This window comes from Hoplias malabaricus, chromosome 1 (assembly GCF_029633855.1).
Source record: "Hoplias malabaricus isolate fHopMal1 chromosome 1, fHopMal1.hap1, whole genome shotgun sequence".
NCBI lineage: Eukaryota > Metazoa > Chordata > Actinopteri > Characiformes > Erythrinidae > Hoplias > Hoplias malabaricus.
This window is the reverse complement of record NC_089800.1, coordinates 85271723-85295237: the sequence shown is the minus strand read 5'-3', so window position 1 is coordinate 85295237 and position 23515 is coordinate 85271723. Positions and strand designations below refer to the sequence as shown.

The following is a 23515-nucleotide window of genomic DNA, read 5'->3' as shown; positions in this document are numbered from 1 at the left end:
TGGCTGCAATCATTCAATGTACAGTGGGACATCTGTGAACAAATGGCCCAAAGATCCCAAAATATCCAGAAAATGGACTAAATTTGTCCACTTTAAACGGGCACTTTGGAAAGGACCCTCCGCTCACTCCGTTATCTGTAGCTCATTTCACTGGCGCTTTTCCAACAATATGGGCATGTAAGGACACCAACGAAAGGTGTTCAAGAGCCTCTGTAACATGGAGGTAAACAGGGTAAGGACACTCACTTCGCCTGTTTTAGTTGGTGTTAGTTAACGTTAGCTTGACTCGCTAAACTCGGTGGCTCAGATTATACTCGGCTACGTAGCTGCATTACGGAGGTTTATAGTGTCGGATGAATTCGAGTTCGACTTCGATCACATTTACGAGAATAACGGTACCTCTACATTTGAGTTTAGCTTATTGCTAGGCTATTGTCATGAATAATGTTGGTTATTTAGCTAGATACTGTCATAACAGTCAGTCATAACGGTGTTTTACCGCGGCGTTGTTCAGCTGTTGTCCACCAGTGACGTCACGGTCGCGTTCAAGAATTTCCGTAGAGAGCTCGGGTTTTTCCGTCAGTGTAATAAAATTGTCAGTTTTAAAGCAAATTAAGCAGCTATTTTCATTTTAATTCATACTTATATCTGTCAGTAACTACAATAATGTGAAATATTCATGGAGGTCCATTAAGTGGTGCTTAGCCTTTAAGTGGTATCATGCCATCTGTCACTAAGATAGTAAGGTTAAATGAAAAGTAAAACTCCAACATCAACTGCACGTAACCCACCTGTATCAAAAGCATCTGTGTCATTCATCTCATGAGGAATGAGTTCTGTCACTGCATTCAGGTCATCTAAAGAGGAAGAAAGACCGCAGGTAACATTGTTCAATCAAAAGACGTGCATTATGTTGTAACTGAGTAAGTTTATTCATATGGTTACTTGGTCTTCGCCACTTTTAGCAATGATAAAAACATGGGCGATAAGATTTAATGTTTATAAGCACCATCTATTTCATGCTGTGCATGGCATTCAGGTCTGGAGTCTTACACACTGACAAATCAGTGTCAGTTCTCCATGACAACAGCAGCATAAAGCAGCATGGTCTGTATCTCTGCCTAAATCAGCTGGGACTAAATGGACTGGAGCTTTATAGTGAGTTTCGGGAAGTCAGCAGTGTTTAACAGCCAGAGCTATGAGTGGATAGACTATGTGTGTGTGTGTGTGTGTGGTCCAGACTGACCAGTGTGTGAAAGGCCTGTACTGAAAGCCCTCATTGATCTGACTTTAGTTTTACACTGTGTACACTGCATTTTGAGGGAGGCCTAAATGACTTTGCTCTGTTCCACCCTGATTACACAAGAAAATGAGATTCATTACTAAGTTAAACACTGTTAGAAAAAACACAGTTCTGGAAGTGGTAAAACATGCACTAAGAATAAAGGCTATAGCTTTCTATAGCTATGATGTGTGATCCTAAAGGCTGCTGTCACTGCATTTAAATGTTCTGAAAACAGAAGGTAATAACTAATGCGATATTTTCTCATCTCCAACTGTTTCAGGTTTTGTTTTGTTTTTTCTCATGATGAAAGGACCAATAGAAATGCTCCAAATTTGGTGTATGGGTGGCGGTGGGGTATTAAAATCTTCTGCAATAATGCTGATATGTTACTGATCCTAGGTCTCACCTGGACAGCGCTGTAGTTCACATGTCCTAGACTCTGTGGCAGTGCAGGCGTAGCCACATGAGCGGACTCTCTTCTGATTTCCATGGCCACAGGAGACGCTGCAGGGAGACCAGTCACTCCACTCCTCTTCTTCAAATTCTGGAGGTTTGGGAAAAACAACCCATAGAGTATTACACACAGTGACACATGCAGTAAATGAGTGGGTTAACTTTTTCTTCACTTAGTGGGCAATTACTGATAGGAGCAAGGTTTGTGTCATGTAATGGTATGACATCAATGAAATAAGAAATACTATCACAGTTCCTGGCGGCATGGTGTTGCTGCAGGTAGATGTCGCAGTCACACAGCTCCAGGGGCCTGGAGGTTGTGGGTTCAATTCCCGCTCCGGGTGACTGTCTGTGAGGAGTGTGGTGTGTTCTCTCTGTGTCTGTGTGGCTTTCCTCCGGGTGACTGTCTGTGAGGAGTTTGGTGTGTTCTCCCTGTGTCTGTGTGGCTTTCCTCCGGGTGACTGTCTGTGAGGAGTGTGGTGTGTTCTCCCTGTGTCTGTGTGGCTTTCCTCCGGGTGACTGTCTGTGAGGAGTTTGGTGTGTTCTCCCTGTGTCTGTGTGGCTTTCCTCCGGGTGACTGTCTGTGAGGAGTTTGGTGTGTTCTCCCTGTGTCTGTGTGGCTTTCCTCCGGGTGACTGTCTGTGAGGAGTTTGGTGTGTTCTCCCTGTGTCTGCGTGGGTTTCCTCCAGGTGACTGTCTGTGAGGAGTGTGGTGTGTTCTCCCTGTGTCCCCATGGGTTTCCTCCGGGTGACTGTCTGTGAGGAGTGTGGTGTGTTCTCCCTGTGTCCCCATGGGTTTCCTCCGGGTGACTGTCTGTGAGGAGTGTGGTGTGTTCTCCCTGTGTCTGTGTGGCTTTCCTCCGGGTGACTGTCTGTGAGGAGTGTGGTGTGTTCTCCAAGTGTCTGCGTGGTTTTCCTCCAGGTGACTGTCTGTGAGGAGTTGGTGTGTTCTCCCAGTGTCTGCATGGGTTTCCTCCAGGTGCTCCGGTTTCCTTCCACAGTCCAAAAACACACGTTGGTAGGTGGATTGGCGACTCAAAAAAAGTGTCCGTAGGTGTGAGTGAATGTGTGTGTGTGTCAGCGTTGCCCGGTGAAGCACTGGCGCCCCCTCCAGGGTGTATTCCCACCTTGCGGCCAATGATTCCAGGTAGGCTCTGGACCCACCGCGACCCTGAACTGGATAAGCACTTACAGACAATGAATGAATGAATGAATCACAGTTCCATTGTGGACATAGATGTTCAGTCAAACCCCTCCACCCCACACTTGGCATGCCACCAAACTTCGTATTCCCTCTCCTAATTTCAAGTGAATTGATGGGAGGCTAGTGTGTAACTTCTAGTCTAAATGTATAGTCAATTCTATTCACATAGTATTTAATCATTTTATTTCACATGCATTTTATAAGTACTTTGTTTGGTTTTTGGGAGGATACTGTGTGTTAAAAGTTCTGTTTCAAGTAACAGTTTTCAGATTTTAAAAGTTCAGAGCTGTATACAGAGCTAAACACAAACTACTCAGATTCAAATACTGAAATTTCTGCTTTTGATAATTAGGCCAAAGGTGAAGCACCTGTAAGTACTGCCAGGAAATTGTAAATGCTACCAGATGGATTGAACTCATTTATCCAATCACAATGCCTCATCACAACCACCAGCCACAGAGCCTTCTCACACGTCCCTGACTGTAAAGTAGAACCTACAAACTTGGCTGTTCAGTGTATTTGAGCTCTAGTTTAGTTTAAATGGAAAGGTGCGATAATTTAAATGATTACAGATGTGAGTGATAATTTTATGTGGTACAAATCTACAGTCTCTTTCATTTTTTTACCCTCAAGACTAATGTCTTGTTGGGTGGCATTTGGAAATTTGACAAAATCCTGCATTTGATTCTATTCTGTTCAGCATTTACTGGGCGTTTTCATGGTGTATTTGTTTAGACGTGTTTAGCTGTAATACAAACACTGACATGGATGCTGTTTATTGAAATAGGATAATTTAAGGAAATTCCACAGGTACTTTATCCCATACAAATCCTGTTACTGGATCTTCTGGTGAAACTAATCCAGCTCTAATAACCCTTAAGAGAGTATAATTGGAATAGTTTAACTAAGTACTATTGCTCAATACTTTTTCTAATTCCTGGTACATTGTCTACTCCAAGTTAACAAACCTGAGAAAACAGAACCATGACATGCCCCTCCTTTTAAGCACTGTTGTATTAAATTGCTGTCACCCCTTATTACCACCACCACATACTGAGCACAGACCATATGAGAATTGTCTTCAGTCCTGCTGAAGCTGTACCAGCACTCTAAAGAGCGGGAATTGTGCCCAGAAAGAACACCTGAATTGAGGAGAATTCAATCCAAGCTTGTGTTTTTTCTCTCACTCACTGCTTTTTCTCCCACTCTTTAAACTGTGTACCTGCTGGTGTTTGAACCGTGAGCTGTGTTTGAAGTCCCTCTTCATGAGGCAGTAAAACCCCAACATAAAAAGCTCCTCTCTGCTCCACTTCCATAGCAGGGCTAATGATGCGCATCTAAATTAATATTGCATATTTCTTTCCAAAATACAATCTCACTAATGAACAGGATGTGGGCTTTGTTGGCAGGCCGGCCTTTTTTTTGTTGTAATAAATATGTCAGTGGCAGATACAGAGGCAAAATACCAGCCAAGACAAACACTTTGGCGGGAAGCGGGACCAAATAGCTTAGCTCTATGTCCAAATATATGCTCTCTTCACTTCCACGGTAAAGAAATCAGGTTCAAGAGGACGCCATGGTGGGAGTGATGGGGGGAGGAAGAATTTAGCTTATGTTGATTAAGGCTACTTGCATTTTGCCTATTTTGCTGGAGATGCAAGAGTCCAGTAAAGCCAAGGGAAACACACTGAGGTGTTGATGACATGCCTGGCATTGGTAGTTTTTCTTATGCTTACTGTAGTTTTGGAACACTTGGAAGTTTTGAAAACCTGGGCACATATACATCAGTAAACTTGACCCAGTTAGTATTTAAGGAAACCAATTATTGGAAAGAAAAAAAGTAAAACATAAGTAAGTTGCTATCTTATTTTTTTTAGATAAAATCTCTTTATTTTCAGATACTATCTCATTGTTTTTAGAATGTATCACATTATTTTGAGATACTAAGTCAATCAATACTTAAAACCTAGTATCTCAAATAATATATTGACTTAGTATCTCATAATGAGATATTATCTCAATAATTGACTTAGTAGCTCAAAATGAGATATTATCTCAATATATTGACTTAGTATCTCAAAATGAGATATTATCTCAATATATTGACTTAGTATCTCAAAATGAGATATCATCTCAATATATTGACTTAGTATCTCAAAATGAGATATTATCTCAATATATTGACTTAGTATCTCAAAATGAGATATTATCTCAATATATTGACTTAGTATCTCAAAATGAGATATTATCTCAATATATTGACTTAGTATCTCAAAATGAGATATTATCTCAGTATATTGACTTAGTATCTCAAAATGAGATATTATCTCAATATATTGACTTAGTAGCTCAAAATGAGATATTATCTCAATATATTGAATTAGCAGCTCAAATGAGATGTTATCTCAATATATTGACTTAGTAGCTCAAAATATTGAGATAGCAACTTACATATTTAAAAAATAGTGCCTTTTTAAAAATTATTTTATGGGGCAGAAACGGGCTTCTGTACTTATTAATAGAAGAATTCAGAATACAAAATTATTTGCCTCATACTTCCAATGGCAGGGGATTTAGAGAGAACAATTAGCCTCATTCTCTGGATCATTGGCCATGGTGCTGGTTAGCATAGGCATCTGTGCATAATATTACCCACTAAAAAAAAATAAAAATTCATAATTAATCTAATCCATTTTACTATTGAGCCAGATTCTGGTGAAGTTTGGAATTTTTCCTCTGAGACATAAGAGTGGGTAGTAGGGAAAGTAAATTCACTTCTAGCTTCTGTAGAAGAAATGCCAAAAAGTGTCTATGTCCTGCCCTCTCCCAGGCCACCCTGATGCACATGGCCAGGGCAGAGTTTCTGCGGCTTGCCATAATTACAGGAAAACGTTACATTACTAAGGGTTCAGAGATTATGTGTAGGCCACATCATTAATAATGTGGCCCATTTACCCTTCTCTGTTTCACATTCTGGCTTGTTTGTACACAGAGTCCTTGACACTAAGTACACTCATTAGATCCAGGATTAGAGTTTTAGACTCTCAAATGTGGCAGGGGAGAAGGGATTAACTCTATTGAGTTAATCCCTTACAAAGTTACAAAGTTTCTTTAGTCACAGCCACAGTGAGGGCACTTAACAGTAAAATGGTCTCTCTTGGGTGGGGGGCGTTTGCATCTGACCACACCATTTCTTCAGTCTAATGACGTTCAGAGAGTAGGGTGTTTAGTTCAGGGAATGGGAGATTTTGTGGTATTCTGCCAATCACACCAGGGTGGTACGGCTCAAACGAGAGGAGTTATCCTGGGATGAAATTGCTGATGGAACTGATATCGCTATAAATGTAGCTTTTGACGTAGCCCAGTGTAAGCTAATCTTGCTGGTCAAGAACGCTATAATTTTAATGGTTTACTGAGGTTTTCACTGGGCCTGAATCTCAGATCCACCAGTAAAATATCACATTCTATAACATTCTATAAAACATTGTGCTGACTACATTGTCCATCAAAGGTTTGGGGACACACTAAACTTCATTGTCTGTAACTTCAGAGTCACTGTGCACCCAGAGTCACTGGGTGCAAGGCAGGAACACAACCCTGGACAGGGCACTAGTCCATCACAGGACACCACATACTCACACATTTACTCATACCTGAGCAGCCAATCCACCTACCAATGTGTGTTTTTGGACTGTGGGAGGAAACCAGGGCACCCGGAGGAAACCCACGCGGACACAGGGAGAACACTGACTTTTTATTTACTGTAATTGTTTAAAACATTTCACCTGGATTCCGTCTTCAGTTTGCATTAAACAATCTTATTAAAGGATAAACAGATTTAAATGAGAGAGAGAAATGGCACGTGTAATTTATTAAAATTTATTGACACATGCAAATGTTACTGACAGTGAATGGTCCCAAAGTTCATTAATTTCTCTCCCATTGTTATATCTTTGAGAAATAAACAAGAAAAATACAACGGTCATAATGTTTTGTTCAGAGCATCTCCAAAACAGCAGGTCTTGTTGGCAGTTCACAGTATGAAGCGGTTACTATCTACCAAATGTGCTTTAAAGGCTAAGCAGCAGCGATATGAAAGTGTCAAACAAATAAATACAGTGGAATTTGAGTTCCTAACTTGTGTTTATTGATAGTCAGAAAACATGTTATTTCTTACTAATTCAAGGAATAAGGTTTAAAAGACCATTGGTCCCCCCTCCCCCCCCCCCCCCCCCCCAACGGTATTGGGAAACTCTAATAGGCGTCTTGCCTGTGACGTAGATGGTGGACAACAACTCTAGAAGCTGCACTTAATTTAATGCAAAATGGCGAAAAAATGTGTTGTTTTTGGCTGCAATCATTCAATGTACAGTGGGACATCTGTGAACAAATGGCCCAAAGATCCCAAAATATCCAGAAAATGGACTAAATTTGTCCACTTTAAACGGACACTTTGGAAAGGACCATCCGCTCACTCCGTTATCTGTAGCTCATTTCACTGGCGCTTTTCCAACAATATGGGCATGTAAGGACACCAACGAAAGGTGTTCAAGAGCCTCTGTAACATGGAGGTAAACAGGGTAAGGACACTCACTTCGCCTGTTTTAGTTGGTGTTAGTTAGCGTTAGCTTGACTCGCTAAACTCGGTGGATCAGATTATACTCGGCTACGTAGCTGCATTACGGAGGTTTATAGTGTCGGATGAATTCGAGTTCGACTTCGATCACATTTACAAGAATAACGGTACCTCTACATTTGAGTTTAGCTTATTGCTAGGCTATTGTCATGAATAATGTTGGTTATTTAGCTAGATACTGTCATAACAGTCGGTCATAACGGTGTTTTACCGCGGCGTTGTTCAGCTGTTGTCCACCAGTGACGTCACGGTTGCGTTCGAGAATTTCCGTAGCGAGCTCGGGTTTTTCCGTCAATTTAATAAAATTGTCAGTTTTAAATTAAGCTGCTATTTTCATTTTAATTCATACTTATATCTGTCAGTAACTACAATAATGTGAAATATTCATGGAGGTCTATTAAATGGTGCTTAGCCTTTAAGGAATACAACGTGTGAATCGGCAACAGCGTCATAGGTGCCCAACGATCATTTATACACAAAGGGAGCAAAGCCCAGAGAAGAGCTGCTGTAGCTCTGCTGTAACTGCTAACTGTGTTAAAGCTGGCTCTGACACAAAGGGGTCAGAAAACAGTGCATTGAAGGTTGCTGTGCATGGGGCTGTGTGCCCATGCTGACCCCTTTGCTCTCTTGCACATCAATGAGCCTTTGGTGCCCATGACCCTGATGCCAGTTCACCGGTTGTCCTTCTTTGAACCAGTTTTGTTAGGTACCAACCACTGCACTGCACTGTCCGGTAACACCCCACACACCTCAGGCTTGTGTAGATGCTCATATAAAAACATTACGGCCATCACAATTTACATGTTTCCTGCTTTCAACACCAAAAAAAAAAGACTGACTCTTCATTTGCTGCTTGATAAATCCCACTCATTGACAGGGGCTGTTTAAACAAGATAATCAGTGTTATTCACTCCATCTCTCAGTGCTTTTAACCTTGTGGTTTATTGGTGTACTTTAAAATTCAACAAAATCTCACCCACATTAAAACTGAAGCTTGTAAATCACATTACAATAGATATTCTGTACTTCGTTATAAAAATATGCAAATATAATGCCCTAATATAAACAACAACAAAAATAAATGATCTGTTTCTATATGGCCTTTCACAAATGCTGCAAAAGAAGCATAAGCTAAAAAATATCATGGAATTAGTAAACAACAACCTGATTAAAAAATAAAAAAAGATTAGTGAGAGAAAAGTGAACATAGAGATCACAGAGCATCATTTTGTGCCGAGCGCTGAGAATTCCTCAGCGAGATCACAGCGTCTGGCCGTGAGAAGGACGGGGCAGCGGCAGAGATAAAAAGAAGCACTGGGGCCTTCTCTGTCCAATCTGCCGTCTGATTGAACACAAATATTAGTTGTTAAGCCAGCAGAGAGGCCCCACGCTGCTATTAGTGAGCGACAGAGCTTCTAAATGTGGCGCTTTCCCAGCAATAATGTCAACTTCAAAGAAGATACAAAGGCCTGATGCTTGAGTGGCCACTGTTAGTAATGTAGGCCAGACTGAGCCTCATATAGAGGCTTGGTCTCTCTCTCTCTCTCTCTCTCTCTCACACACACACACACACACACACACACACAAGCACAAACACTCTGGAAAAGCTTGTAAATGGTTTGGAGATCTTGTACAAGTGTAAAGATGTAAATCTATCATAACCCTGAATGTAACATTGCACTGACATAATCTCCATGGGTACCTTGGGCACCTGAGTGAACTAGCACTCGAAGCTTTGGTCCTATCATCTGGAGACTGTCGGTTTGCCGGGGATGCCTCAGTTAAGGCTGGAGCCAAGCCAGGAGTTCTAAGAGAACACAATTGCCTTTGCTCTCTGGGTGCCCACTTCCATCCCCTCATCAGACGACATAGACTAAAGCCTTCATACATTACTGACTGGTGTCAGAATAACCACGCCCCCTTATGCTGTGGTGCATTTGGAGTAGGAGAGTAAATGACATAAGCAATGGATTCAAGCCATACGCATAGAGGATGAACATGGTAAACTGAGAGACACAGCCAGTCAATATGTTTACATCCTTGGCAAAGACCTTAGAATTTGCGCTTTTGTGTTTCGCCCAGTGAACATAGGCTTAATTTACCCAAAATGGGGCAAGGTGGCATTACACAAGGGCAAACTACACATCTGTGCTGTTCTCTTCTATAATGTTAACAGTGTGGAAAAAAGCAGTGTTTGACATTTCGTGTTTCAGAGGTAGAATGTTGTTGTCCTCACCCTCCCAGTGTTTGTGGCTTTGTGTGTGTGTGTGTGTGTGTGTATATACGGTACTGTACAAAAGTTTTAGCACCAGAGATTGAGATTTAAAAAGCTGTTTATCTGAGCAGTAAGTGTTTATTTGCTAAAAACAAACAAACAACAAACAACAAACACATTAGAATAAAACCTAATGACATTATTCCAGTGTGATATTCTGTGTGAATGTGTTGGTTTAACTTTTTCCAGATCTCTCCTCGTGGAGTCTGTATTATTTGAGGTTATCATCCAGTACCTAGTTTTAACGGTTAATAAATAATGATTTTAAATAATGTGTGCTGTTGATTTAAAAAACTCATTCAATCAAGAAGAATTTGAACCAAACATTGTTCTTCAAACTCACTCTCACCTACTACTTTTTTTTAGAAAATAAGTATCTTCATTAATTCATTCATCCATTCATTATCTATAAGCGCTTATCCAGTTCAGGGTCATGGTGGGTCCAGAGCCTACCTGGAATCATTGGGCGCCAGTCCATCACAGGGCAACACACACGCACACACACAATCACACCTACAGACAATTTTGACTCGCCAATGCACCTACCAATGTGTGTTTTTTGACCGTGGGAGGAAACCGGAGCACCCGGAGGAAACCCACGCAGACAGAGAGAGAACACACCACACTCCTCACAGACAGTCACCCGGAGGAAACCCACGCAGACACAGAGAGAACACACCACACTCCTTACAGACAGTCACCCAGAGGAAACCCACGCAGACACAGAGAGGACACACCACACTCCTCACAGAGAGTCACCCAGAGGAAACCCACGCAGACACAGGGAGAACACACCACACTCCTCACAGACAGTCACCCGGAGGAAACCAACACAGACACAGAGAGAACACACCACACTCCTCACAGACAGTCACCCGGAGGAAACCCACGCAGACAGAGAGAGAACACACCACACTCCTCACAGACAGTCACCCGGAGGAAACCAACACAGACACAGAGAGAACACACCACACTCCTCACAGACAGTCACCCGGAGGAAACCCACGCAGACACAGGGAGGACACACCACACTCCTCACAGACAGTCACCCAGAGGAAACCCACGCAGACACAGAGAGGACACACCACACTCCTCACAGAGAGTCACCCAGAGGAAACCCACGCAGACACAGGGAGAACACACCACACTCCTCACAGACAGTCACCCGGAGGAAACCCACACAGACACAGGGAGGACACACCACACTCCTCACAGACAGTCACCCAGAGGAAACCCACGCAGACACAGGGAGAACACACCACACTCCTCACAGACAGTCACCCGGAGGAAACCCACGCAGACACAGGGAGGACACACCACACTCCTCACAGACAGTCACCCAGAGAAAACCCACGCAGACACAGGGAGGACACACCACACTCCTCACAGACAGTCACCCAGAGAAAACCCACGCAGACACAGGGAGAACACCACACTCCTCACAGACAGTCACCCGGAGGAAACCCACGCGGACACAGGGAGAACACACCACACTCCTCACAGACAGTCACCCGGAGGAAACCCACGCAGACACAGGGAGGACACACCACACTCCTCACAGACAGTCACCCAGAGAAAACCCACGCAGACACAGGGAGAACACACCACACTCCTCACAGACAGTCACCCGGAGGAAACCCACGCGGACACAGGGAGAACACACCAACTCCTCACAGACAGTCACCCGGAGGAAACCCACACGGAAACAGGGAGAACACACCAACTCCTCACAGACAGTCACCCGGAGCGGGAATCGAACCCACAACCTCCAGGTCCCTGGAGCTGTGTGACTGCGACACCTACCTGCTGCACCACCGTGCCGCCCTAATTTTTATAATTTGTTATATATTATTTGTTTTACATTAGTTTAACTATATATAATTGTATATATGTGTGTGTGTTTGTGTGTGTGTGTGTGTGAGAGAGAGAGAGAGAGAGAGAGGTGTTGGGTAATAGCCAAAAGTGTGGAATTAGAAACAAATTATAATTGCATGACATTTCAGCCAAAATATAACTCCAGAACATATATGTGTCCTCTGAGAACAGTGTAATTCATTTCCAATGTATGGCTTGTAAGCAACAGACTTCAATGCTGGAAACCATTTAATTTGTGTATTTTTCGTGAGAGACAAAAGCTAAATGCAATGCTTTCCCAGCATTAATGTAAACTTCAAGGAAGACACAAAGGCCTGATGCTTGAGTGGACACTGTTAGTTATGTTAGGCCAGACTGAGCGTGATATAATCTGCCCCCACTGTCTCAGACCCACTAAAAAATGCTTTGAAAGGGGTTGAAAGTCTCATAAGGTCTAAATGGGTGTCCTCCATGACTTGAGGCAATGCAAGAAGGAGACTTAGATGCATGTCACCATTACCATCTTAATTAATGTTAGCAATATATCTGGAAACACTGCTATTAGTGAGCGACAGAGCTTCTAAATGTGGCTGTTTCCCAGCAATCATCTCAACTTCAAAGAATGCACAAAAGCTCTGATGCTGTTAGTAATGTAGGCCAGACTGAGCCTCCAATAATCTGGCCTCATACTGAACAAATGCTTTCAAATTGTTGCTTGAAGATGTAGATACAGTACAATCACATAGCATTGTATTCCAAAATGCAAATTGAGTATATGTATGTGTCGTGAGTGTCTTGGGACAATGAAGGATAGAGATTTTGAAGCGTGGCACCGCTAACAACATATATAATGCCAGCAAAATATATCAGAACACACCACATTTAGATTCTATTTTCTATTTGCTACTGATAGGCATCAGAAGAAAGTCTGAGAGACTGGCGACAGCAATGGCATGTTTATATAGTGGTTCTTGAGTGCAACCTCAAATCATAAATCATGTCAGGACTACAGAGGAGGCTGGGGCCTACGTTGGTTGCTTGAATCTAGGGGAGGAAATTGGCTTAACAAAAACACTTTTCGGAGCAAGCTCAATGCATACAAGCTCCAGCTTCAGAAGTGCAAACATAAACGCCTGCTATTTCTGATAGTGAGGAGAAGGCCCAAAGGTCAAGCTTCCTATTGCCACACTGGGCTGTTGCTTTCCTGTCTGAGAAATGACTGAGAGCTTGCTCCAAGTGTAAACCCTCAGCTGTTATATCAGAGTTTTGTGTGTTTCCTATTATCTTGTATAAACAGAAGAGCTTATGATATCATTGCACCCCCTCTGACCGACTGTATCATAGATGGGACCTTTATTAGTAGAGTTGGGTTTCAAAGGTTCTCACTGAATTATTTTAAAGAAGCTACAAACAACAACAACAAATTCATTCATTCATTCATTATCTGTAAGCGCTTATCCAGTTCAGGGTCGCGGTGGGTCCAGAGCCTACCTGGAATCATTGGGCGCAAGGCGGGAACACACCCTGGAGGGGGCGCCAGTCCTTCACAGGGCAACACAGACACACACACACATTCACTCACACACTCACACCTACGGACACTTTTGAGTCGTCAATCCACCTACCAACGTGTGTTTTTGGACTGTGGGAGGAAACCGAAGCACCTGAAGGAAACCCACGCAGACACAGGGAGAACACACCACACTCCTCACAGACAGTCACCCAGAGGAAACCCACGCGGACACAGGGAGAACACACCACACTCCTCACAGACAGTCACCCGGAGGAAACCCACGTGGACACAGAGAGAACACTCCTCACTCCTCACAGACAGTCACCCAGAGGAAAGCCACGCAGACACAGAGAGAACACACCACACTCCTCACAGAGTGTCACCCGGAGAAAACCCATGCACACACAGGGAGAACACGCCACACTCCTCACAGACAGTCACTTGGAGGAAACCCATGCACACACAGGGAGAACACACCACACTCCTCACAGACAGTCACCCGGAGGAAACCCACGCAGACACAGGAAGAAAACACACCACACTTCTCACAGACAGTCACCCAGAGGAAACCCACGCGGACACAGAAAGAACACTCCTCACTCCTCACAGAGAGTCACCCAGAGGAAACCCACGCGGACACAGGGAGAACACACCACACTCCTCACAGACAGTCACCCGGAGGAAACCCACGTGGACACAGAGAGAACACTCCTCACTCCTCACAGACAGTCACCCAGAGGAAAGCCACGCAGACACAGAGAGAACACACCACACTCCTCACAGAGTGTCACCCGGAGAAAACCCATGCACACACAGGGAGAACACGCCACACTCCTCACAGACAGTCACTTGGAGGAAACCCATGCACACACAGGGAGAACACACCACACTCCTCACAGACAGTCACCCGGAGGAAACCCACGCAGACACAGGAAGAAAACACACCACACTTCTCACAGACAGTCACCCAGAGGAAACCCACGCGGACACAGAAAGAACACTCCTCACTCCTCACAGACAGTCACCCAGAGGAAACCCACGCAGACACAGGGAGAACACACCACACTTCTCACAGACAGTCACCCGGAGGAAACCCACGTGGACACGGAGAACACACCACACTCCTCACAGACAGTCACCCGGAGGAAACCCACGCGGACACAGGGAGAACACACCACACTCCTCACAGACAACAACAAATAAAAATCACAATTCAATACTGAATTTAACCACTGCATTTAATCAATGCAGTCAATCTTAGTATCTGTAATCAATAGACATGCTTGTTACATCTAGACTGCTGACAAAATTTTTAAAACATGTTTTAACATCAGGTGAATATCCCAGAATCAAACACCTTTTGACTGAATTTATGCCACACTCATGACTATGAATATCAGTATTGATATTTTAAAAATACCCAGGCGTACTGTGTCTTCAGTGACAAATATAATGCCTTAAATTCACTTGATTTCAAGGCTGCAGCAGTAATTTGCATGTGAATAACTGAACACGCAGATCCACTGAAGCTAAGCAGGTTTGTGCCTGGTCAGTAACTGAAAGAGAATGAAAAAGCTTGGAAGTGGTGTTGGTGGGGCCTGCAAGGGGCACTCTCCTGTTGTCTCCTTGTGTAGATTCCAATTCATGAAAGCAGTGGCGGAACACTGCACTGAACAAATGGTGCCATCCTTTGATAAAAAGAGTTGGGATGCCCATTTTCATTGAAATCTACTACTGTGGCCAGTTCTGGTCTTCCAGTTATCCCCATCTTCATATATTCTGGCTTAATGATTCCCTCTAGCCTCCTGTGTAGTCTCATGCAAGTAGGTGCTGCACATTGGTGGTGGTTGAAGTGACTCCATATACAAGTATTTATTTTACGCAAATGATATATGTGCTCCAAGGTGCTATTTCTTTCAGTGCATGTTCTATTTCAACATAGCATGTGATGTAATGCCAGAGAAAGGCCTGCAGAGACTGGTGAAACTAAACATGTTTTGTTTCTGGCAAGGCAAGGAGTGCCAAATAAAGGAAAGAACAAATTACCAGACAAAAGATTTACCTTAAGCCAAAGACAATACATTTTCTCACCTTTAAAACCTCCAACTTGATTTCACACATGGCTGATTTCCAAAACCACCATCTAAAGGTATTACAGTAAAGCTGATTTCTTACCATAATTCTCCATAGAGTCCCAGCCTTTCCAGCGCCGGTCCCAGTCCACTCCGACTCCACTGAGAAAAGTGTCTTCTCCGTCATTACTGAGATCCTCTCCATTTTCCTCTAGACTGCCCTGGCCTGGACTCTCCTCACTGGAGTCGTGGTACTCCCAGAACAGGGGCCAGAAGAGCTTTTTCTGGTCCAGCAATTGTTCTGAACTCAAGGACCAGTCATTCCTGCCCTCTTTAGCCAGATCCATCTCAACCTCCATCTGGGGGTCATCTACAACCTCAATGGTGACCTGGAGGAGGACATTCAAGGAGTGACTTTTGAGATCAGTAAGTTGAGTGAGTTTTAAGCTTCATTTTCAGGGGATGGTGACCATCAAAACTGACCAGAGGTCATTCTTTAAAGATGTCCACCACCTCACCGGTCTCTGAGAAAATCAGAAGTGGGGATGGATATGGAATGGCTGTGGACACTCTAGGCTGAGTGCTTTATAAATGAATGCCCTAGCAGTGCTTTTAAAGATACTGACTGTTAAAGTTGTCTGAAATGAGTCTCTTAAAAATGTCTACAACCTCAGCGTTCACCTAGAAAATCAAGGGTTTGGCTGTGGATATTATTCTTTTCTCAAAGAACAGTCAAGGACCCTGTATGTTGAGTATATTACCCCAGTATTTCTCAATGATGCCAACTGTCAAAATAATCCACGCACAGCTCATAACATAAAACATGAAAAGGCCCTTTCACTGTCCCCTCCAGAGGATGTTTTCATGGTGACAGGTTTATGTTCAGCGTGCCCCGACTTGCAGTATCTGCAGAGTGATAGAGAAGTTCCAGCCATCCCCTCAGCAGGCCTAGACAAAGGGCTGGCTGTTTATATTCCTCCCTACGTAACAATCTGATGGCTGTAGCAGCTGTTTATAAAGACGCTGTGCTTTTTAGCAGGGTGATTAAGCTACTGTAGTCACACCGATTACATCAGTCCTCCTTGTCCTCCTCTGCCCTGGACTTCCAGACGGTGTGAGCAAAGCATCGAGCCGAAGATCTGATGTTCGGCCAGGATCTACACCACAGTGCGTCTGATGAACATCACAGGTCAACGGTGCTTTTAAATCTTCTGAGATCACACAGTTCCTGCTTAAGACATCCATCAAGGGAGGTAATCAGCAAAATAAACGGTGCTGCTGCTAAAAAAAATGAACGGGAGAAAATTACAGCACATCTGAAGCATCTTTCAGCCAAGTTCCCTTTGGATCCTTGGGGATATCTGAGGGAGCTGAACTGCATTACGTTTGGCTTTGGTTCAACTTAAATTGCGTTGTTCTACCCTTACGACTCAGGAGAGTAAGTCAAGAGTAAGCCATTCCATTTGGATGGCAAGTGAAAAGCGCTATCTATCACATTCTCAACTCCCCTGTCCTTGAAAACTCTCATAACATTATTCTACGTATGCAATATGATAAAAAAGGGACATAAATCCACCCACGCTTCATGACATATAGGAAAGACACATAAAGAAATAAAACAGCTTTGTCTGGTACGTTCGGAGGATGGACTGTTCCCATTTGGACGACTTCAGCTTTTTCCCCCGTTATAAAAGTAAATTTGGACAGCAGGGCTCTCTGGTGTATTCTTTTCCCAGAAGTCTAACTTCATTTCCTTTCAAGCCCTCATGAACACATAAACTTCATATGAGTACTAAAAATAAATGCCATCCTTCTTTCCCTCGCTTGAATGAAAAAGACAGGGATCAGCTCTCGGTGTAAACATTAAAAAGAGGCTGTTAATATAATACGCTGACCTTTCACCTCACACAGATATTCTTGTTTTTATTCCCTCTGTTACTAACTCTGGAGAGGTTTGCTCCTTTGGCGTATAGGCTCGGCCTGGGGGTAATTCAAGAGGCCTCTTTGCTTAAGAACAGCTGTGACACAGCCAATAAGCGCACAGAAATCCCACTCCCTTCTGCAATCATAGCGGCACACTTTGCAATAACAGTATGAAACAATGAGTGCATAGGTTAATTACATCCAACGTAAAGCCTTGCCAAGTAAAATTAATCAGCTTCTACAGCTTACTACCAGTTGATTTAGTGCTCAGAGAGGTGGGAAATTCTACAGGACTGGGCATTGTCACACAGCTATACATATTTGGTATAACATATATGCCTCTCAATGTCAACAGTGGTGTTTAGACAGGAACCAAAGCCAAGATACACACACCAACTACAAAGAAAGACCCTGAAGCCCAAGCTGCAAAATGATTGATCTAGTGCAATTACTCTTGCTTTTCATAGTTTTAGCTGTCCAGTAAACAGTCCCCATGCTTATTTAAACAGTATTTGTGTACAGTAAAAGGAGCAGAACACACTTTAAGTTATGACAGTACAAGGTGAGCCAAGCAATACTACGTTGCTACAAAACGTGACGTCTAGGCCTGGTCATTTTCTTTAGCAGTCTTCTAACATTTCCCATTGCTTTGCCTCACAGATCTACTCTTGTTTCTTTTGTCATAGATCTCATTTGGGTTATCCAGGTTGAGTTAGCCTTTTGAGTCTGGGTTACACTGAGAGTTGGTCCTGATATAATAGGCAGACTCCAGTTTTGGTTCTACTTAGAATTTTTTTAATTTTTTGGCTCAAAGCTGTGGTTTTTCCTCATGGTGTTACATCACTTTTACTTTTTAGTCTTGATTCCATTCAATATTTCCTTCACAAGATATAGGAGTTGTTTCCTACTTCTCTTAGAGAGTTCCAACCCAAAGGGTTTCTCCATTTGAGACTCGGTTTCTCGCTGTTGCCAATAACATTTGAACCTGAAGTCGTACCTGAATGTTGGGATTCTGGGAGCCCAGGTCAGCATTGGCAAGGTCAGGAAAGTTTTTCAGGTCTAGGATAAACGGCTCTTCTTCTTTGGGTACAGGTTTGGGCAGGACTCCCTCTGAACGAAGCTGAGACCATCTCCTCCTGTGGCGACGTGGAGGTGAGCGACTCCTCAGTTGATTCTGCTGCTGGATCTCTGCCAAAGTCCGCCTCGCATTCACAGATTCGGCCTGGACTCCAGTCTGAGGAAACACACGATGTTCATTGACTTATCAATAAACAAAATGCATCACAATATATATATATATATATTTTTTACGTCTTTAAGCTTTGCTTAAAAACGAAAGTGTCAAAGTGAGAGTTTTTTCACTGGGGTATCCCTTTAGATACACTGTAAAAAATTTATTGCAATTTTACAGTAAAATACTGGCAGCAGAGTTCCCAGGCATTTACCGTATTTTTACAGGAACTCTACTGTATTTCAAATTTACAGCATATTACTGTAATTGAATAATACAATAATTTACTGTAAATACTGTGATTTACAGTAAAATACTGGCAGCAGAGTTCCCAGCCACTTACCGTATTTTTACAGGAACACTACTGTATTTCAAATTTACAGCATATTACTGTAATTGAGTAATACAATTGTTTACTGTAAATACTGTGATTTACAGCAATTTTTCATCAGATAGCTCTCCCGTTAGTTCCAGTTTATTCAGGAGCTGAATGCACTGCATTAGCATTGGCTTAACAATAAAATACTGTTAGAAAACCCATACTGACACTGCAAGTTACTAACAATGCATAGCTGAAACCTAAAGCCCATCTCTGAGAGTCTCCGTTACCACTGGTACATTAGCGGTGTACATCTTAATGGATGCATATGCTAGTTAAAATTACTTCAGCATATTTCATCACAATCCTTTGAGTATTGACTCGTCTCAAATCAGTGCTGCCCTTGGCTAGCGGTCTGGGCCTGAATCTGTGGAAAGCGGCCTTGTGCCAATGTTTACTGTAAATAGCACCATACAATAAAACTTACACTGAGTTTAATTGGTTCTGACGGCCTTTCGTTCCATCAGAGGAATATGATTTAACGACAGCTTCTGAGGGTCAGATTACTCATCTATAAAGGCTTTTAAAGCACAAAAAATGGAGAAAACGTTTCCTACAGCAGTTATACCATGCATGTGAAGAAGGTTAGAAGATCAGTCATAGTCTAACACCATATCAAATGTATACAGCTGTGACCCTGCACCCTTACGAAAAAACGGTCTGGGTTTCAGATAAACCCATCTGGAGTGAAATGTCTACCACATGACAGCATATCAGGTGGATTTCGCAGAGGGATTAAGGGAATTATGTCAATAATCTTTGCACTGCATGGCTTGGGATAACGTCCGTTCCATGGTCTCAGATGGACTGAAAGACCTTTAGACCGACGTTATACAAGGAGATGTTAATTGGTGAAGCTCACAGTGGTTTACAGCAAAGTTTACATTCAGCTCTACTCTTATTATCCTGAGTGAATCTATTGCACAACCCATTTGACATTGCAGAACTATCTGATCAAAGGTAGAGCTGTTGTTCTTAGGCCTGCATCCTACATAAGTTACTTATCAAACACAAAACCCCCGTGCTCCACAGGGTTCCTGTTAGCAACCAAACAAAACAAAGTGAGCGGAATAACATCACAGGCACGAACAACACTGTCTCCTTCGCCCTCAGCCAGACGCTCCTCCGTCTCCTGACAGCTGGTTGACATTAAGTGCGATGCTGGGTCGAACTGATGGAGAAGTGCCTTAAATTCCTGGAGAAAGGCCCAGGATGGTGCATGCAGGTAAATTATTACACATTAAGGGATATGTATCTCTTTCATCTGGTTTACTTTAATATGGAGACGTGAAGTCTGGCTTCAAGAGTGGCCTCCTGTTGTCCCGTATCCATAACAGCTCTCTCTCTCTCTCTCTCTTTCTCTTGAAGAGCCATGAACTCATCTGCTCTGGATCACCAGCAGTGACCACTCAGGCAGCTCCTGTCTCACCAATTTGGATCCATGAAGTTCTTTACTGATGATCCAGAGATTCTTCACCCTCTGGGTAATCTCATAAAGATCCAGCGTGCTTTGCAAATGTTCTAATAATTTTAATACACTGCTGAACAATGGTTGTATTTATGAAGCTAATTTTATGCTTCGCCTGAGCATGTCATCATGATCTGATGAGCACAGACTCTTCGGGACTCTCGAATAATGTCACCAGCATTTTATACCACTTTTAAGGAGCTAAACAAGTTTCTGGACCCATTTTGGTCCTCTCCTTATTTTTATCACACTACTTAAATATGAACAGGTGGCTGTAGCAGTGGGGGGGCGTCTGTGGGGTGGGGAGTCGGTTCAGCAGACTGATCGGCAATGGCATTCACCTGTGTTTAGTTGCTTCCCCCTCTTACTAATATGTCTGCTTTTCCTCAGCAGGCTGTCAGAGAGACCTAAGACAGAGGAGCCCAGACGCTCAGAGATGACACAGCTTTGCAGAGCTGGGAAAGAACGAATAAAGCTCAGATGTCATTATGATATTTTCTGAGATATAACTCCCGGGTCCCCACTTCTGTTTCTGCAATCCTCATTCCCTCCCACAGGGTGTTACAGTGGCCTTTCACTATAATTCACACACTCACTTCATCTTCTGCAACAGGGTCATGTACGATAATGACCTTCAATATAAGCCAGACCTTCAATACAACTAACTAAATAAATTGATTTCATTATTGTTTTGTAATAAATAAGGAAATACAACTCGGCGGCACGTGGTGCAGCAGGTAGGTGTCGCAGTCAAACAGAGGAGTGTGGTGTGTTTCCCTGTGTCTGCGTGGGTTTCCTCCGGGTGACTGTCTGTGAGGAGTTTTTGTGTTCTCCCTGTGTCTGCGTGGGTTTCCTCCGGGTGACTGTGAGGAGTTGGTGTGTTCTCCCTGTGTCTGCGTGGGTTTCCTCCGGGTGACTGTGAGGAGTTGGTGTGTTCTCCCTGTGTCTGCGTGGGTTTCCTCCGGGTGACTGTCTGTAAGGTGTGTGGTGTGTTCTCCCTGTGTCTGCGTGGGTTTCCTCCGGGTGACTGTCTGTGAGGAGTGTGGTGTGTTCTCCCTGTGTCTGCGTGGGTTTCCTCCGGGTGACTGTCTGTGAGGAGTTGGTGTGTTCTCCCTGTGTCTGCGTGGGTTTCCTCCGGGTGACTGTCTGTGAGGAGTGTGGTGTGTTCTCCCTGTGTCTGCGTGGGTTTCCTCCGGGTGACTGTCTGTGAGGAGTTGGTGTGTTCTCCCTGTGTCTGCGTGGGTTTCCTCCGTGACTGTCTGTAAGGAGTGTGGTGTGTTCTCCCTGTGTCTGCGTGGGTTTCCTCCGTGACTGTCTGTAAGGAGTGTGGTGTGTTCTCCCAGTGTCTGCATGGGTTTCCTCCCACAGTCCAAAAACACACGTTGGTAGGTGGATTGGCGACTCAAAAGTGTCAGTAGGTGTGAGCGTGTGAGTGAATGTGTGTGTGTCTGTGTTGCTCTGTGAAGGACTGGCGCCCCCTCCAGGGTGTATTCCCGCCTTGCGCCCAATGATTCCAGGTAGGCTCTGGACAGATAAAAAGGGTTACAGATAATGAATGAATGAATGAAATACAACTCAGTGTTGGGTTAGGGAACGTTATACAATACGAGTGTATTGTCTAACAAAGCTAAAATCTGATTGGCTAAAACACAGCCAAAACCATTGGTAAAATACAGCCTTGTTTTATTTTCTATTCACGCATGGATCAGCAAATCTAATGGAAACCTTTTGTAATGCCCTGTGGCTCCTGCTGGTTTTGATCCGGTCCCGCTGCTGCCATACGCTCAAATACCAGTACTGCATTTTTACACTGTGTATCGTGTCCTGAAACCAAACCCTTTGGCAACCAGTGCACAGACCTATGTGGTCATCACTTGTCAAGTGTGAATTGTCAAATATCATTGACTAAGAGTGTAATAATGCAGTCTGCTGTTGTTCGACTTGAGTCATGAGTTGAGTCATGATATTGTGTTCATGACTGGGTATTCAGGGTAATAATATATTTAACCACTTCTGTTCACGTTAAAGTGAACAGCGCTTTTCTTACCCTCTGTTCAGAACAGTAGAATTCAGACTGAAGCCATACGTGAGGCGATCAGGGGTGAGGGGTGAGGATGCTGGTTTTTAGCCAATTTCACAAGGTTATCTTTCCTCTCTCTTCTCTATTTCACCATATTGAATCAGTACTTATGTTTCGGTGTAGGCTTTGTTTGTTTTGCTCTGTTTAATCTGGTATTTGTGCTCTCATATAAACACAGGTTCAGTGCTGTAATTAGAGCGAGGACAGCCCTGCGGTGCCTAATATCTACGTCAGACACGGGACACGATCAGTAGATTTATCCCAGGTTTTCAGAGCTGAACAACTGATTGGTTGTTGTGTTTCAGTGTGTGTGTTCGTAAGAAGACCTACAGATCCTTAGATTAATGAGGCACTGCACAAAACAAGTGCTTTTTCTTTAAAGGAACACTAGGAAAAAATTTTATTTTCCCTGGGGCTCCCTCTAGTGTAATTCATTTTTACAGAAATGTACTGAAATCAATGGGGAACTGGGGGAGGGTGAGGTGGTTCCCTACCCTACTACAAAAGTTACATAGAGAAGTTTCTACAGTGTAGAACCTTCTAATATATATTGCAGAACAATGTCAACGTTGAACCGTAGACCACTAATAAGTTCATGCAGCTCCAAAACCCGTCGATTCTACTGGCAGACCGATGTAAGAGTCGGGCCCTAGAAAGCGTCTTTAGCCTAACTGTCATTACGAGCTGCATGCATGCTTTAACAGCACCAGATGAGACCCAGTCAAGCCAGGCCTCTACATCCTGATTTCCTCTAAACTTCAAAGGATTGCGGAGGCCCTGTCTATAAGCCACCAAAGACATCAAAGAGCTGCCATACAACAGGATCAACCAGAGACCCAGAGCCACATACACACCGATAATGACAAGGTCAATCCTCAAGCTTTATCGATTCCTTCTGAAGTGTCTGATTTTGTTAACATCCTGCAAACGTGCTTTATTATAAGCTCTGGATAATAAGCGTTCATTATTCATCAATAAATGAACAGTGTCAACATTAGTTATGAAATGTATGGACCACGACATTTGGTTAAATTCATATTTTCCTTTTAGGGCTCTACAACGCATACGGGAACCTACCAACAACTCTCCATCACAACAGGTCACCCTGTGGATTTAAAGGGCCACTTTAGCACTGTCCACTGC

At 43.4% G+C, this 23515-nt stretch overlaps 1 protein-coding gene across 1 annotated transcript in view; it reads right to left on the bottom strand.

Annotated features, from left to right (window-relative positions):
• Positions 1–23515, bottom strand: part of ism2a (isthmin 2a) — a 43821-nt gene that overhangs the window by 8472 nt on the left and 11834 nt on the right. Inside the window, exons 2-5 of the mRNA XM_066675805.1 lie at positions 18212–18448; positions 15395–15680; positions 1692–1829; positions 792–857 (exon numbers count right to left, since the gene is read on the bottom strand). Of these exons, the coding sequence (XP_066531902.1) occupies positions 792–857; positions 1692–1829; positions 15395–15680; positions 18212–18448 (727 nt within the window). The remainder of the gene's footprint in view (positions 1–791; positions 858–1691; positions 1830–15394; positions 15681–18211; positions 18449–23515) is intronic.